The sequence below is a fragment of the Anomaloglossus baeobatrachus genome, chromosome 1, assembly GCF_048569485.1.
Source record: "Anomaloglossus baeobatrachus isolate aAnoBae1 chromosome 1, aAnoBae1.hap1, whole genome shotgun sequence".
Taxonomy (NCBI): domain Eukaryota; kingdom Metazoa; phylum Chordata; class Amphibia; order Anura; family Aromobatidae; genus Anomaloglossus; species Anomaloglossus baeobatrachus.
This window is the reverse complement of record NC_134353.1, coordinates 273,939,926-273,956,360: the sequence shown is the minus strand read 5'-3', so window position 1 is coordinate 273,956,360 and position 16,435 is coordinate 273,939,926. Positions and strand designations below refer to the sequence as shown.

General features: G+C 43.3%; 1 protein-coding gene across 1 annotated transcript in view; it reads left to right on the top strand.

Annotated features, from left to right (window-relative positions):
• SLC9B2 (solute carrier family 9 member B2) overlaps positions 1–15,174 on the top strand; it is a 62,092-nt gene extending 46,918 nt beyond the window's left edge. The window contains exons 10-12 of the mRNA XM_075336710.1: positions 2,380–2,488; positions 6,371–6,507; positions 14,662–15,174. Of these exons, the coding sequence (XP_075192825.1) occupies positions 2,380–2,488; positions 6,371–6,507; positions 14,662–14,898 (483 nt within the window). The 3' untranslated portion in view covers positions 14,899–15,174. The remainder of the gene's footprint in view (positions 1–2,379; positions 2,489–6,370; positions 6,508–14,661) is intronic.
• The last annotated feature ends 1,261 nt before the right edge of the window (positions 15,175–16,435 follow it).

The window sequence follows — 16,435 nt, the reverse complement described above, 5'->3', positions numbered from 1 at the left end:
CCAGCAACCTGACCTGGCAGGGATCGCTGGAGCGTCGCTACACATGGAAGCATGCTGCGCTTGGTATCTAAGGTAAATATCGGGTAACCAACCTGATATTTACCTTGGTTACCAGCGCACACCGCTTAGTGCTGGCTCCCTGCACACCTAGCCACAGTACACATCGGGTTAATTACCCGATGTGTACTCTGCTACGTGTGCAGGCAGCAGGGAGCCGGCTTCTGCGGACGCTGGTAACCACGGTAAACATCGGGTAACCAAGAAGACCTTCCCTTGGTTACCCGATATTTACCTTCGTTACCAGCGTCCGCCACTCTCACACTGTCAGTGCCGGCTCCCTGTTCCCTGCACTCCTAGCCACAGTGTTAAATATTTCTCTGTGTTATTAATAAACTTTTTCACACTTTTTGCATGCAACAAGGGACTCCTCTTGCTTCATTCCATTATTCTGGATTTTCCAGTACATGTTTGGTGTAGTTGTGCCCACTCTTTCCCATGTGTTGTGTTCTATGTTCTATTTATGGGTTGGAGCACACTTCCATAATCTATTTATTCAAGGTGGTGCCGTCCCCATTTGTTTCTTGATCTCCTAGCCACAGTACACATTGGGTTAATTACCCGATGTGTACTCCAGCTACGTGTGCAGGGAGCAGGGAGCCGGCACTGACAGCTGAGAGCGGCGGACGCTGGTAACGAAGGTAAATATCGGAAAGGGCTTCTTGGTTGCCCGATATTTACATTGATTACCAGCGTCCGCAGAAGCTGGCTGCCTGCACATTTAGTTGTTGCTCTCTCGCTGTCACACACAGCGATGGGTGCTTCACAGCGGGAGAGCAACAACTAAAAAATGGTCCAGGACATTCAGCAACAACCAACGACCTCACAGCAGGTGCCTCAGCAGCGATGTTGCTTAGTGTGACGGTACCTTTAGGTGTGGATCAGGCAATAAAGCAAAGAACTTGCAACTTATCTGGAATGGTACAGGCACAGGATAAATGGAAGGACAAACTCCAAGCCAATTAAGAGACTGAGGATAAACATTTATCACCGGCCCCAGATATTGCTCTTCTGTATAGCCCAGGCTGATCTGCAATTGAACTTCCCAAACTCCAAATTAACTCCCACGCCTGTTGAGTCACAGTCAGCTTTACCTCCAGTCCTGACCACCAGAGGTAGCTCCAAACCATCACCCCCTCGCATGACATTCACAACACCAAGGTTCCACTGTATTTATTTGGAAAAGCTCTCTAAGAGTATGCAGACATCTGAATCCAGAACTACAACTAGAAAAAAATTCCACTCATTACCTATGTGAGAGAATTTTCTTATGGCCTCTGACTAAACAAATGTGGCATTCTGCCTTCCTGTTGGAGTTCCAATGTTTATAATTTTTGAGAATGTGTTAGCACTATTTTGGGCATTAGGATTCTTAATATCAGACTTGTCTATGGCTGCTTCACCATGTAAAGCCTGCTTTACACATTGCAATTTCACATACGATATCGTATGCGATTTGCAACGCCCCCATCGTATGTGCGGCACGTTCAATTTGTCGTCCACTTCCTGGAGTGGGAGGGACGTTCGACGTCACATCGACGTCACACGGCAGCCGGCCAATAGAAGCGGAGGGGCGGAGCTGAGCGGGACGTAAACATCCCGCCCACCTCCTTCCTTCCACATTGCTGGCGGGAGCTGCGGGACGCAGGTAAGATCTGTTCAATGTTTCCGGGGTGTCACACACTGCGATGTGTGCTGCCTCGAGAACATTGAACAACCCGACGTGCAATTCGTCAGGATTCAACGACGTGTATGCGATGAACGTTTTAACGTTCAATCGCACGTACCTGTCACACACTACAATGTACCTTACGATGCCGGATGTGCGTCACTTACGACGTGACCCCGCCGACACATCGTAAGATATATTGTAGCGTGTAAAGCGGGCTTTAGCTCAGTGATTGAAACGTCCAATGTTGCTGCTAGAGACTGAATGCAGATCAGTACTGAGTGCTGCAAACAAGGCAATGTGTCTTACCTACATTGGCACGTCACAGCATAGCTATTACCCCTGGTGGTTTCTGCTTAGTGTACTCGTACACCTCTACAGAGAAAGCAATGATCATATGAAACTGTTACTATTTGGACAGATGGCATCATGTGACAGCTGTTTCACACAACCCATTCTTCCTCTACTGTTAGTCTATGGAAACTTCATGATTGTATACTTGATTTGTGTACACCTGCTGGTAATAGGTGTGGCTGCAATGCCCGAAGCTAAGGCATAGCAGGTTCACCTGCATTTGGTTATATTATGTACCTTGTTCCTATTTTCTAGGCTGCCTTGTGACAGTTCTAACCTTGTACATTTCTCTCTTACAGACAGTAGTTGAAGACATTATTGCAGTCGGGTGGGATATTTTCCAGTTATTGCTTTTCAGCTTGATTGGCGCAGAAATATCTGTTTCCTCATTAAAGCCAGACACTGTAGGTAAATATGACCTTTAAAAAATATCAGTCAGGTACATTTCATATTTATTGGAAAAACTGTGAGTAATTTTTAGTTCAGTATAGGGTACTTAATGTACAGTGCCTTCCAAGTATTCAACCCCCTCCTTAGCTTTTTACTTATTTTGTTACATTACAACCGGTATTTATATTTATTTTTTTGTAATCCGATTTGTGTGGGATGCATCAACACTAAATAATCTAAATTGGGGAAGTGAAGTAAGAAAAATATGGGTACAAATTTAATTTGAGTTAAAATAAATTTAAAATTACCATGTGCATATGTATTCCCACCTTTTGCTATGAAGCCCCTAAAAATGTCTGGTGCAAGCAATTACCTTCATAAGTCACGAGATTAGTGAATGGAAGTCCACCTGTGCGCAGTGTAAGGGGTACTTTACACGTTGCGACATTGCTAGCGTTGCCGAGCGCGATAGTACCCGGCCCCGTCGCACATGCGATATGTGGTGATTGCTGCCGTAGCGAACATTATCGCTACGGCAGCTTCGCATGCATATACCTGCTCGGCGACGTTGCTGTGACTGCCGAACTATCCCTCCTTCAAGTAGGACGCAAAAAAGGAGGGGAGCCAGCACTGTTTGAGTGGCATGCAACAATGACAAAATAAAAAGTGTAATATTCACAAATTCATTCCTACTGTAACAATTCAATGAGATTTTTGGCAAATAATTGATCAATGATTTGAGCCCCCCTGCCCCGTCACGGCAAATCTCTATAAGGGGGGGCCCTACACTATATAATTTATATACGTACCATAAGGACTCGTGTAATGCGCAGGACCATTTAAGAACACCACCTACCTGAGAAGTGTCAGAACCGCTCCCATGCCGCAAGGCTGACAACTGCAAGTAAAAGGGCAGCTCAGGTGCCAGTGTGTGTGGCAAAACCACACACACCAGCACAATGTCAGAACTGGCCCCCACAGTGCCAGAGGAGTTGCAAGGAGGAGGTGCGTTGGGAGTCACAGCAACGTCACCGCCATGTCACTAATCGGCTGGCCAATAGAAGCGGAGGGGCGGAGATGAGCGGGACATAACATCCCGCCCACCTTCTCCCTTCTGCATTGCCGTCGGGACGCAGGTAAGGAGATGTTTGTCGCTCCTACGGGTTTACACACAGCGAGGTGTGCTGCCGCAGGAGCGACAAACAACATCGTACCTGCGGTCGACCCGACATTATGAAAATGAACGACGCTACACAGATCACCGATTTTCGACGCTTTTGCGATGGTTTATCGGCGCATCTAGGATTTACACGCTGCGATGTAGTTACCGGAGCCGGATGTGCGTCCTTATCGACGTGACCCCGGCGATATTTCGGAAGCGATGTCGCAACGTGTAAAGCCCCCCTAAGTCTCACATGTTCTGTTATTATATACACACACCTTTTTTGAAAGGCAGCACTAACCAACAACACAATGACAACAAAAGAAATCTCCAAACAGGTCAGAGACAAAGTTGGTGAAAAGTACGAGTCAGGGTTGGGTTCTAAAATAAAAATATCCCAATCTCTGATGATCCCCTGGAGCACTATCCATTCATTATCATCAAATGGAAAGAACATGGTACCACAACAAACCTACCAAAAGAGGGCCGCCCACCAAAACATTCTGCCCAGGCAAGGAGGGCATTAATCAGAGAGGCAGCACAGAGACCAAAGGTAACCCTGAAGGATCTACAGAGAGTCCCCAACACATCTCATCACCTCAAGAACACCAAACCCACAGTGAAATATGGTGGTGGCAAAATCATGTTGTGAGGTGGTTTTTCGGAAGCATGAACAGTGAAAATGCTCCGAGTTGAAGGGAAAATCGGTGGTGTGAAATACCAGGTTATTTTTGAGCAAAACCTTTTTCAGTCTGTCAGTGATTTGAGACTGGGACAAAGGTTCACCTTCCAACAAGACTCAGACCTTAAACCATTTGAGAATCTGTGGTCAGACTTGAAGATTGCTGTTTTCCAAAGGAAACTATATGGCTGAAGCACTTTTACCTTAAAGAATGGGCAAAAATCCCAGTAGCAAGATGTGGAAAGCTCATAGAGATGTACTCAAAGAGACTTGCAGCTGTAAATGCCACAAAAGGAGGCTCTAGAAAGTACTCACTTTAGAGGTGATTAGTTATGCACACTGAAGTTTTCAGCTATTTTGTCCTATGTGTTGTTTGCTTTACAATAAAAAAAACCCAATATATTCACAATTGCAGTCATGTTCTTTATATGAACTGATGCAAATCCTAAAAAAACTGATACTCCAGGTTGTGAGGTAGCAAAACCCAAACAAATGCCAAAGGGGTGAATATTTTTGGAAGGCACTGTAAATCTAGGTCTAAGTATGGATATTGTTTCTGCAAAACTTTTTTTTATCCTAATGTGCATCCCAAAAATTACATTTAACCTGTGTTCATATATGTTCCTCTCTTTTTAGTTGCCACAATATACATGATCCATACCTACCCTTTTACTGTAACAAAATAAGAAACCAGAGACCGTAAACAACTATTGCAGAAGCTGTGGATATCTTTTCTTATTACTAGGGATGAGTGAACTCAAACTGTAAAGTTGTTCGGATGCTGAGTAAAGTTTGTTAAAAGGCTGCTGCACAGCTAATCAACAAGCTTTTCGGCATGGTGAAGGTGACTGGGTGCTGTTCTGAACAAAAATAAATAAAAAAATTGATGTGGGGTTCCACCAAATTTTGATAACCGGTGCAGGCTATAGCCCTCGGTTGTCTGCTTTACTTTGACTGGTTATCAAAAATACAGGGGACCCCACGCTTTTTTTTTTTATTTACATTTAAATAACAAAAAAAAATCTGCCTATATTTGATAACCAGCCAAGGTAAAGCAGGCAGCTGGTGAATGGTATTATCAGGGTGGGAAGACCCATGGTTATTTGGCTCTTCCTAGATTAAAAAGTAGCAACCCGCAGCTGCCCAAAAAGTGGAGCAGTCCCTAGATGTGCCAATTCTGGTGCTTTGCCTAGCTCTTTTCTATTGCCCTGGTGCAGTGGCAATCGGGATAATACTTTTGACGTTGATGTCAGCTGTGAATTGACAGCTGGCATCATGATAGTCCAGAGGTTAGTAACACAGGAGTATATTAGACATCCTTATTACTAACTTGGTACGTGTAGTTTACAAACACACACAGGAAAAAATACTAAGATAAAGTTGTAGTACTAGTATAGATAGATTACCCCCACACTCTCTTGTTCACCAGTTTATTAATTAAAAATTAATTCTCGAAGTTCTGACATAATCCAGTGGTGTAACTTAATTCTGAGAGCGGGGCTCCATAGGTCACTCCTGGTCAGCAGCAGGAATGTCTAACGCTCGTGGCTGCTGGACCAGTGCACTGCAAACCTCCCATTAGCTGCGACAACCTAATGCTCCCTTTTTGATTAGGAGGAGTCTGTCAGGTCATGTGTTTCATGCCAAAATATACTATCTTATCTGGGGCTGTCCCAGGTAGGAGGGTCGCAGTGCTCTGAGCTGGCACCCACAGACGACCGATGTGGCCCACTGGACCAGGGTCCTGCAACTCTTTTTGCTCAGTTCTAATAAATGGCAACCTGAAGCTTCCACTTGAGTAAGCCAACTAGATAATGTTATAAGCCCTTTGAGTGGCAGTGACGTGAACCTCATCCAGAGCATGTGGAGCTGTTTTTGTGATAGTCTAATTTTCAGCATAGAGACAGCTTTTAAGACAAACCAAGAAATCAGCACAGAAGTCATCATAAGTTCCAGGAAACAGGAACAACAGATGTCAGTCTTATTCAGGAAGTGTGAACGTTTTTTGTTTTTTTTTTCGTGACTTTCCACAATATTTTCTCTAATTACATTTAAGGATTGTGTATTGCCACACTTGGCATTGCACTCATCATACGAATATTCTTCACTTTCGGGATGGTGTCCTGCGCAGGTTTCAATATGAAAGAAAAAGTATTTATTTCTTTGGCGTGGATGCCTAAAGCTACAGTTCAGGTAAGGGTTGTATTTGTAGGTATACTGAGTAGAATAATGCAGAAGTTAGGACTGTGTAAGGCTGCTTTCACACTTCCGGTTTTAGCAGAGCCGGCCAGTCCGGCTCTAAAACCTATGCAACGGATGCGGCGACAATACCGCATCCTTTGCATAAGTTTTTGACATGCGGCCCGTCTGGTTTTTGCCACTTGCGGCACGCTACTGAGCATGCGCAGTGGAAAAAACTGTATGCGGCGGCCGGATGCGGTGTTTGCCGCAGGACGCCGCATGCGGCGTCCATAGGCATGCATTGCAAATCGCGGCGCAGCGCCGATGCGGTTTTTTTTTTGCCGGACAAAAAAACGTGCCAGGCAGCGTTCCATCCGGCCGCCGCATCAGCTAAATCTGCCGCATGCGGCAAAAACCGGACCAAACGCAAGCCCATGCGGCACAATCTGGCACTAATGAAAGTCTATGCAAAAAAAACACAACCGGCGGCAAAAAAAACAGTTTGCAGTTTTTCTGCAAAGCGCCGGATTGTGCCGCACAGGAAAAACCGGATGTGTGAAAGCAGCCTAATACACATTAAGGGCTCATTCAGACGTCCAATTTTTTCATGCATGAGAAAAACTGTTGATTTTTTTTGGAGCAGTGTGGCATCAGTTTTTTTCATATGTGAAGAAGTCTGTGAAAAAGGTCGTGGTTTTTTTTTTTTCTCACAGATCCATAGACTTGCATTGCGGATTTTGATCCGACCCTTGAATCAAAATCGGACATGTCGCTGCTATTTTCTGCGAACTGCTGCATGGTTGGCAAAAAAATCACGGATATGGGGATAGCTCCATAGACCATTACATTTATAAGTGCTATCCATAAAAACCACGGATAGCATTCCTACACAGGAATCGAACGTTTGAATGAGGCCCCAGGCATATGAAAAAGGGTTAATTATGTTCATTATTTGCGTTGAAAGCTCCATTGTAAAATCCATCATTTTCATGTTATTTTTCTGTTACAGTGATTAACCGAAAACTAAACATACCAAATTAGAGCTAAGGGGGATCTGTATGGCACAGATTGTATCTGTTATAGCAGGGGTGGGGAACCTCCAGCCCGTGGGGTGTTTGCGCCATGCGATGACATTTCCTGCGGCCCCCGGGCACATTCCCAGGGACACAAATACTCGGGTGGAAGCTGTGGGCATACCGGCTGCCGGTCCTTTAAATCCCAATGGTGATGCGACTAGGACTCGCACGCAGCTGTGTGAACATACCAAGAGGTCCTGATGCTGGCCTGTGCCAGCATGTTTAGGGCTTTTCTTGTGGACAGGGTAAGGGTGAGTGCTCCTGTCCCACAGAAGAACTAGAAGAGCAGCAGCTTTACCAGCCTCTCTGCTGCACATGACTCCAGGACCTGTGTTGTGTGATTCCTCACCCTAGTAGTGTGTGTGCACCACCCCCAGTGCTGTGTATCCCTCACTGTTGTCCACGTACCCCCTAGTGCTTTCCGTGCTCCCCTGGTGATGTCTATGCTCCCCACGTACTGTCTGTGCCCCCACTCGTACGGTCTGTGCCACCTAATACTGTCCATGCCCCCCCAGTGATGTGTGCCACCCCGTGCTGTGTACTCGCCACTCTTGTCCGTGCCCCCTGGTGATGTCTATGCTTCCCCAGTGCTGTCCATGCCCCCACCAGTGCTGTCCTTGTCCCTCAGTCCTGTCTGTCCCTCGCCAGTGCTGACCGTGCCCCAGCATCTCCTGTAATTTATGCACCTTAACATTTCCTGTGATGTGTGTAGTCCCAACGTTTCTTGTGATGTGTATGCCCCAGTGTCTCCTGTGATGTCTATGCCCCCAGCTTCTCCAGACCGAGACAAACCTGGAAAAACAGTTGTGAGAAGCAACATGATCAATACCACGTAACATCACAGCCGCAGCAAAGAGAAGCCGCTCCTGCCACCATAGTAGGGGTGAGTTAATTGTTTGATCAAATATAGCCGGGTAATTTTCAAGTTGATCATTTTGTGCAGCCCCCGAAGGTTGGTAGAAAATTCCAAATGGTCCCCGGCCGAAAAAAGGTTCCCCACCCTTGTGTTATAGGATGGATGCATTTCTTGCAGAAATTCACATTTTCTGTTACTTCAATTAGTGTGAACCTGGCGTAAGTAAAAACACAAACTATCAAACTTTGCTGATTTGATCTTGAAAGCATTTCAAGATAATTGACCACCTTTTTTGCCTATGAATAAATATTGATGCACACTATAATTATGCACCGTTTGAAGCCAATCATGGTCATATGTTGTTGTTGGGAAAGGATTCACCCTTGTAGGGTCATTGAGAAGTGTGAATTAAACTGTAAAACAAGATACCAGTTCTGATAAATATGGACATTCGTGTCATGTTATTGGTCATCTAGCTCATAATTCCTATATAAATGGCTATGTAGTGTAGACCCAGTGTTTACTATATGGCCACTAAAACCTATGAAGCTATAGGAACCAGGCAGTGTGATCCAGTGGAGAGACGGCTATATTAGGAAACTAGCCTAAACTATAAAATTGATTAGAACAATGTAAGTGGTTTGAGAGGTAGGAAATCTATTAAGAAAAATGAGCCAACATTCTGTCATACAAGCCATGTGCTGCATTTCTTAAGGCTTTTGGACAGTAGAGTAAGCTGGCTAAAAAAAAAAAAAGTGTTAAATGCACAAAATTTATCATCCAACATACATAATCCATATTACATTGGTTGTGGTTCAGCATCTGGCACCCCACAAGCTTCAGCGTTGGCCAAATGTAAGCAGTGTGTAGAACCAGAACCTCTTAAATGGGTAGTAAATTATGTATAGAGGATATTATGTATAGAGTGGTTCCCGACCACTCCCCAGAACCGGGGCAATAAAGAGCCCTATGTGAATGGAGTGATTTAACAATATTGCTCACCTCTGCTCCATTCAGTCTTAATGGTGCCACGGGAGATAGCTGAGCAGAGCGTTCTGCTTGACTTTGGCACTCCCATTAAAGGGCGCTTTACATGCTGCGACATCGGTAGCGATCTGGTTAGCGATGTAACACGCCAGAGTGCACATACGATTTGCTGAGATCGCACATGTGACCGGCGCTATAAAAATTACCTATGTGCGATCTCGGCAAATCTTATCTGCGATCTGGAGTGTCACATCGCTAACGAGATCGCTAGCGATGTCGCAGCGTGTAAAGCACCCTTAAGAATTGAGTGGCTATGCATATGGTTCTTAAAACCCAGTGACCAGGAAGTTAGCCCCTATCATTTCGATAACTCCAAATTTCTAAAACCCTTCTAAGGGATAAAGGGATGGTGTCTAAAAAAGGCTGTCTCATGTTCAGCCTTCGGAGGCAGGGTGTTCACACCATGGTTACACCGTCAGCCTGAACTGTGTGCTCTCCAATTTGATGGCTTTGCCTCTGCAGCAACAGAGGAGACCAGTGGCACTCAAGTTGGAAGAATCAAGGGAGGCTTTGAACCCTGTTTACAGGCTCTATGGGAAAAATGCTTCTAAGCACTTCATTGTTTGCATAGTTGGCCAGTAACCTAGGAAACGAGCAGTAAACAATAGTTAAAACATTCCTCTGTTTTGAAGAGGATTAATAATATCAAGAAAATGTAGGTAAAATTGCTTTGCCATATTACCCATTATTATAGTTAAGAAGGCGAGACAACCCGTTTTCCTTTTCTTGTCTGCCATCATACCATTGGAGAGTGGCTTAAGGCAGATTGCTACAGTTGGGCTCAGTATTTGCAAGCAAAACCCGACGTGGAACAATTGCAGACAAAAGCTAGATCGGGAAAGTTTGCACCTCTTCTACATCCTCAACCCATTTTAAGCTTCTGCTTGCAAATAATTATTCATAATAATAATATTCATTTATATAGCGGTATTAATTCCACAGCGCTTTACATACATTGGCAACACTATCCCCATTGGGGCTCACAATCTAAATTCCCTATCAGTATGTTTTTTTGGAGTGTGGGAGGAAACCCACGCAAACACGGGGAGAACATACAAACTCCTTGCAGATGGTGTCCTTGGTGGGAATTGAACTCAGGACCCCATCGCTGTAAGACTGCAGTGCTAACCACAGCCACCGCGCATAATCAGGACAATGTGAAGTACCGATCACAAAAATACACCCCTCCCCTTTTTTAATAGATAAAAAAAGATCAAATTCTAAATATAATTAAAATAATGAAATGGCAAAGTAAAGGGCTGTTAATGCCATGAGAAAATATATGCAAATTATTTGCCAATTCAACCAGAAGTAAAAAGTCACTGCCATTTCCTGAAAAAGCAGCGTGGTGACTTCCCAGCCGCATTATTATGCAGAGAGATCCCAGGGCATGGCTCCACTTTATTAAAAGACCACTCTGCGCCACTCCATCACTCTTCACCACTGGTAAGTACAGTCATATGAAAAAGTTTGGGCACCCCTATAAATGTTAACCTTTTTTCTTTATAACAATTTGGGTTTTTGCAACAGCTATTTCAGTTTCATATATCTAATAACTGATGGACTGAGTAATATTTCTGCATTGAAATGAGGTTTATTGTACTAACAGAAAATGTGCAACCCGCATTTAAACAAAATTTGAACGGTGCAAAAAGTATGGGCACCCTTATCAATTTTTTGGATATTTCAGCAAGACAATGATCCAAAACACCGCTCCAAATCTACTCAGGCATTCATGCAGAGGAACAATTACAATGTTCTGGAATGGCCATCCCAGTCCCCAGACCTGAATATCATTGAACATCTGTGGGATGATTCGAAGCATGCTGTACATGCTCGGCGACCATCAAACTTAACTGAACTGGAATTGTTTTGTAAACAGGAATGGTCAAATATACCTTCATCCAGGATCCAGGAACTCATTAAAAGCTACAGGAAGAGACTAGAGGCTTTTATTTTTGCAAAAGGAGGATCTACAAAATATTAATGTCACTTTTATGTTGAGGTGCCTATGCTTTTGCACCAGTCAAATTTTGTTTAAATGCGGATTGCACATTTTCTGTTAGTACAATAAACCTCATTTCAATCCAGAAATATTACTGAGTCCATCAGTTATTAGATATATGAAACTGAAATAGCTGTTGCAAAAACCCAAATTGTTATAAAGAAAAAAGGTTAACATTAATAGGGGTCCCAAACTTTTTCATATGACTGTATATTATTAGTGTTCCCTGCCACGTATTCAAGCAGATTGGTTCACAGATCCATGTGACAGTGATAGATGGTGAAGCCGAGGAGCAGCAGGGAAAAATCTTCTAATAAAGTAGCATTATATCCTCAGGAGCAGCGCTCTTTTGGTCGCTCTGCCTGCACATGCCTCATTACATGAGTGGTGCAGCGGGATCAGTGAGAAGCCATGCCATCCATAAATAGGGAGAATGCTTAAATTGAAAAATAGGTGCAGCATAAAAAAAGATTTTTAGATACTGATTGCTTTGAAAAGTTAACCCCTTCACAACCGACCGATTTTGCGCTTTCCGTTTGTTTTTTGTTTTTTTTCCACCATTCTTCTTCCGAGAGACGGAACGTTATTTTTCAGTCAATATGGTCATGTGAGGGCTCGTTTTTTGTGGAATGAACTGTACTTTTAAATGAAACCATGAGTTTTACCATATAGTGTACTGGAAAAAAAGGCAAAAAAATTCCAAATGCGGAAAAATTGCAAAAAAAAAAAAGTGCGATTGCACTATTGTTTTTGAGATTTTATTCACTGTGCTCACTATATGGTAAAACTGATTTGTCCATATGATGGCTGAGGTTGGTGCGAGTTCATAGACACCAAACATGTATAGGTTTACTTTTATCTAAGGGGTTTAAAAAAAATCTGGTCTGTCCGAAAAAAAGTGGCATTTATTTTGTGCCATTTTCCGCGACCCATAGCGTTCTCATTTTTCGGAATCTATTGCTGAGTGACTGCTTATTTTTTGCGTCTCAGGCTGACTGCTTTAACGGTACCACTTTTGCGCAGATGCTACGTTTTGATCGCCTGTTATTGCATTTTGCGTAAAATTTGTGGGATCAAAAAACGTAATTTTGTCTTTTGGAGTCTTTTTTGTCGCCACGCCGTTCACCGATCAGATGAATTGATTTTATATTTTCATAGATTGGACGTTTCTGAACATGGCAATACCAAATGTGTGTATTTTTTCTTTTTTTTTTAACCCCTTAATTTTCACTGGGGCAAAAGGGGGGTGATTTGAACTTAAGATTTTTGTATTTTTTAAAAAAAAAATTCTTTTTTTTTTTTTTTTATTAGGGTCCCTCGGGGACTATAGCGATCAGCAGTGTGATTGCTCATTCATTTCTCACGATCAGAGCACCACCGCTCAGACTGGGAGAAATGATCATCTCTTGTAACAAGCAGCACTTGGATGTTTCTTACAGGACCTGAGTCATGGCAGCACAAGAGTCATCACATGACCCTGTGCTACCATGACAACCACCGGATCGACGTGATCACGTCCTGGGAGTACTGATCTACCGCGATAGTCGATAATATGGCGCTGTCACATCTTGACAGCGTCATTTAAGGGGTTAAAAGGTACGGGTGGATAGCAATTCCTATCATGCCTGTTAGGCACACATGTCAGCTGTATAAATCAGCTGAGATGTGCGCTGATCGCAGCAGCCCACGGGAATTAACACGATGACAGCTAGGATGTAATATTACTGCCTGCTGTCGTTAAGGTCTTAATATCTAAAATAAGTGAACACATAATTACTAAGATGATCGAATACTGCGATTATTGGGCTTCGCGAATATTTTCCGAATACCTCGCTGCTATTAGACTATTTGAATATTTGATGCACAATGTAAGTCTATGGTAAACCCGAATAACAACTATTCAGGCTTCCCATAGACTTAAGCGGGCTTTACACGCTACGATATATCAAACGATATGTCGTCGGGGTCACGTCGTAAGTGACACACATCCGGCATCGTTTGACATATTGTAGCGTGTGACAGCTACGAGCAAGTGTGAACGAGCAAAAATACTCACCTTATCGTTGCTCGTTGACACGTCGCTCATTTTCTAAAAATCGAACGTCCTGTTGTTCATTGTTCCTGTGGCAGCACACATCGCTCCATGTGACACCCCGGGAACGATGAACTGCAGCTTACCTGCGTCCTGCCGGCAAGGCGGAAGTAAGGAGGTGGGCGGGATGTTATGTCCCGCTCATCTCCGCCCTCAGCTTCTATTGGGCGGCCACTGTGACGCCAAACGTCCCTCCCCCTTCAGGAAGTGGATGTTCGCCGCACACAGCGAGGTCGTTTGGAAGGCAAGTGCGTGTGACGGGGGGTTATGACTTTGTGCAACACGGGCAAGAAATTGCCTGTGCCGCACAAACGATGGGGGCGGGTGCGATAGCATGTTTAATCGACACGTGTAAAGCAGCCTTAACATTGCACATCGAATAATTGAATAGTGGCGAGGTATTCGGAAAATATTCGCAAAGACAGATATTTGAGGTATTCGATCATCCCTAATAATTACGTTTTATTTTTAAATAAAACTAGATTTTTGGTGATAAGCCTTCCTTGCATTTGATCACTACTTTTCATGTTTGTTTTTAAGCCAAGATCAGAAATGCTATATGGTACTGAAAAAGGATAGAAATTGCTGGCCACAAAACTAAAGCATTTCAGGGTGCACTGGGCCCCATAATAAAGGCAGTGGCAGCAGTGGTGTAAAACCTCCCTCATGTATTTTTTTTTTTTTTTTCTGAAGGATGCAGTCATGGTCTGTAGTATTGAGGGGAGACATTGGGGTCCTGTGGGGTTCAATGACATGACAGGACTGGGCAGCCCACCTAATCGAAAAAGGATCAGGAGTGGATAATAAAATAAAAAGCAACATTTGCCATTTATACTTTTGGGCATATTTTATTTTTTTTTTTTTAGGAATCCACTCCCAATGTTGGCTTATAGAACATATGAAACATATGAATGAGGCTTGAAGCGAACGTCTTAGCTAACCATCTCATTGTGGGACAATGTAAACATATTCTATTGAAGTTGAGTAGAACACATTTAAACCAATTAAGTGTTATTTTGTGTTCTAAATGCTGGTTGTTGCATTGTTTTTGATTTAACACAATTTTTAGACATTGTATTTTTATTTTCAGGCTGCTATTGGCTCCGTAGCCCTGGATATGGCGAGGCACACAGGAAACAAACAGTTTGAAGACTATGGCATGAATGTGCTCACCATAGCTTTCCTAGCTATTTTAATCACTGCACCAATAGGCGCTCTAATCATTGGCATGACAGGACCAAAAATGCTCCAGAAATCAAACCCATGCATAGGTTCAGAGGAATCCGAATTGACAGACAATAGGACCGAAGCCTGCGGGCCCGTCTGACATACAACCTGCTCTTGCTGGTCAATGAGAGGGGGGGTTTTTTTTGTTTTTTTTTAAAGATTTATGGTTCATCTCCAGCAGTAATTTTATTTTATTTTTCTATGAAATATATTTAATAGAAATGAGTAAAAAGATTTGCATTACCCAGGTCTGGCTTCCTCCTCAGTACTCCTCTGTGTTTACTTCCTCGGCTGTAAAATGGTAGTGTTAATCTTTTAGCTCATTTAGTATTTAAAGGGAACTTGTCATCAGAAATTTGGCTTTCAACCTAAATGTTCCCCCTCTGCAGCTCCTGGGCTGCATTCTAGTAAGGTTTCTATACTTTTTGTGCCCCCTTTTAAACCAAAATAAATACTTTATAAAACTGTACGTTTCGGCTTGAAAATCTTGTAAATTATCCATGGGGGCGGGCCGTGTGGCGTCCATTGCTGTATCTTACTCCGTCCCCCATGCTCCAAATCATCCCTCAGTTTTATAAAGTATTTATTTTGGTTTAAAAGGGGGCACAAAAAGTATAGAATCCTTACTAGAATGCAGCCCACAAGCTGCAGAGGGGGAAACATTTAGGTTGAAAGCCAAATTTCTGATGACAGGTTCCCTTTAAAGGATTGTTCCCATCTCAAAGATCCTATCCCAATGTGTAGTAGGTATAGTAATAATATTGATAAGCTATGTTGCTTACTTCATGCGCAGGGCATTAAAGGGGTGGTTCACCCATATTTTTTATTTTCTAGATCGATATGTTGAGAAACAAGGTTTCTCTCAAATACCTTAAGTTGGCAATAGTGCCTGTGAGAGGCGCTATTGCAGTCCACTCTTCCCCATGCCTGACCCCCGGGCTCTGTGACCTCAGGGATCCAGTGATGTCACGTTAAGTTCCTGTTAACCTGACATCACCGCGGCCTGCTGCAGTGTCGGTGAGTGGTGAGTGGTGAAACACAGCCCCATCACAGCCCATCTGCTCCCTCCTCCCTCACAGCAGAGCGCTGCAAGCAGGAGACACGCTGGGCTGTGATGAGCAGTGAAACTCCGCCCACAGCCCAGTGACTCAGGAAGACTGCAGCTATCCGCTATTATGTCAGGTCAACAGGAACTTGACGTGATATCACCGGATCCCCGAGGTCACGGAGCCCGGGGGTCAGGCATGGGGAACAGTGGTCTGCAATAGCGCCTTTCACAGGCACTATTACCAACATAAGGTATTTGAGAGAAACGTTTCTCAATAGAATATCGATCTAGAAAATAAAAAAAAATGGGTGAACCACCCTTTTAAAGTAACATTATTATTACACCTACTATATATTGGGATACAATCTTGAAGATGGGGATAATCCTTTAATGAACAATCTAAAGATAAATATTTATGAAAATATAAACTTACAAGGTTTATTTATAAATTTGAAGTGTTGCATGCATGTACAGTGGGTATGGAAAGTATTCAGACCCCTTAAAAGTTTTCACTGTTTCATTGCAGCTATTTGGTAAATTCAAAAAAAGTTAATTTTTTTCTCATTGATGTACATTCTGCACCCCATCT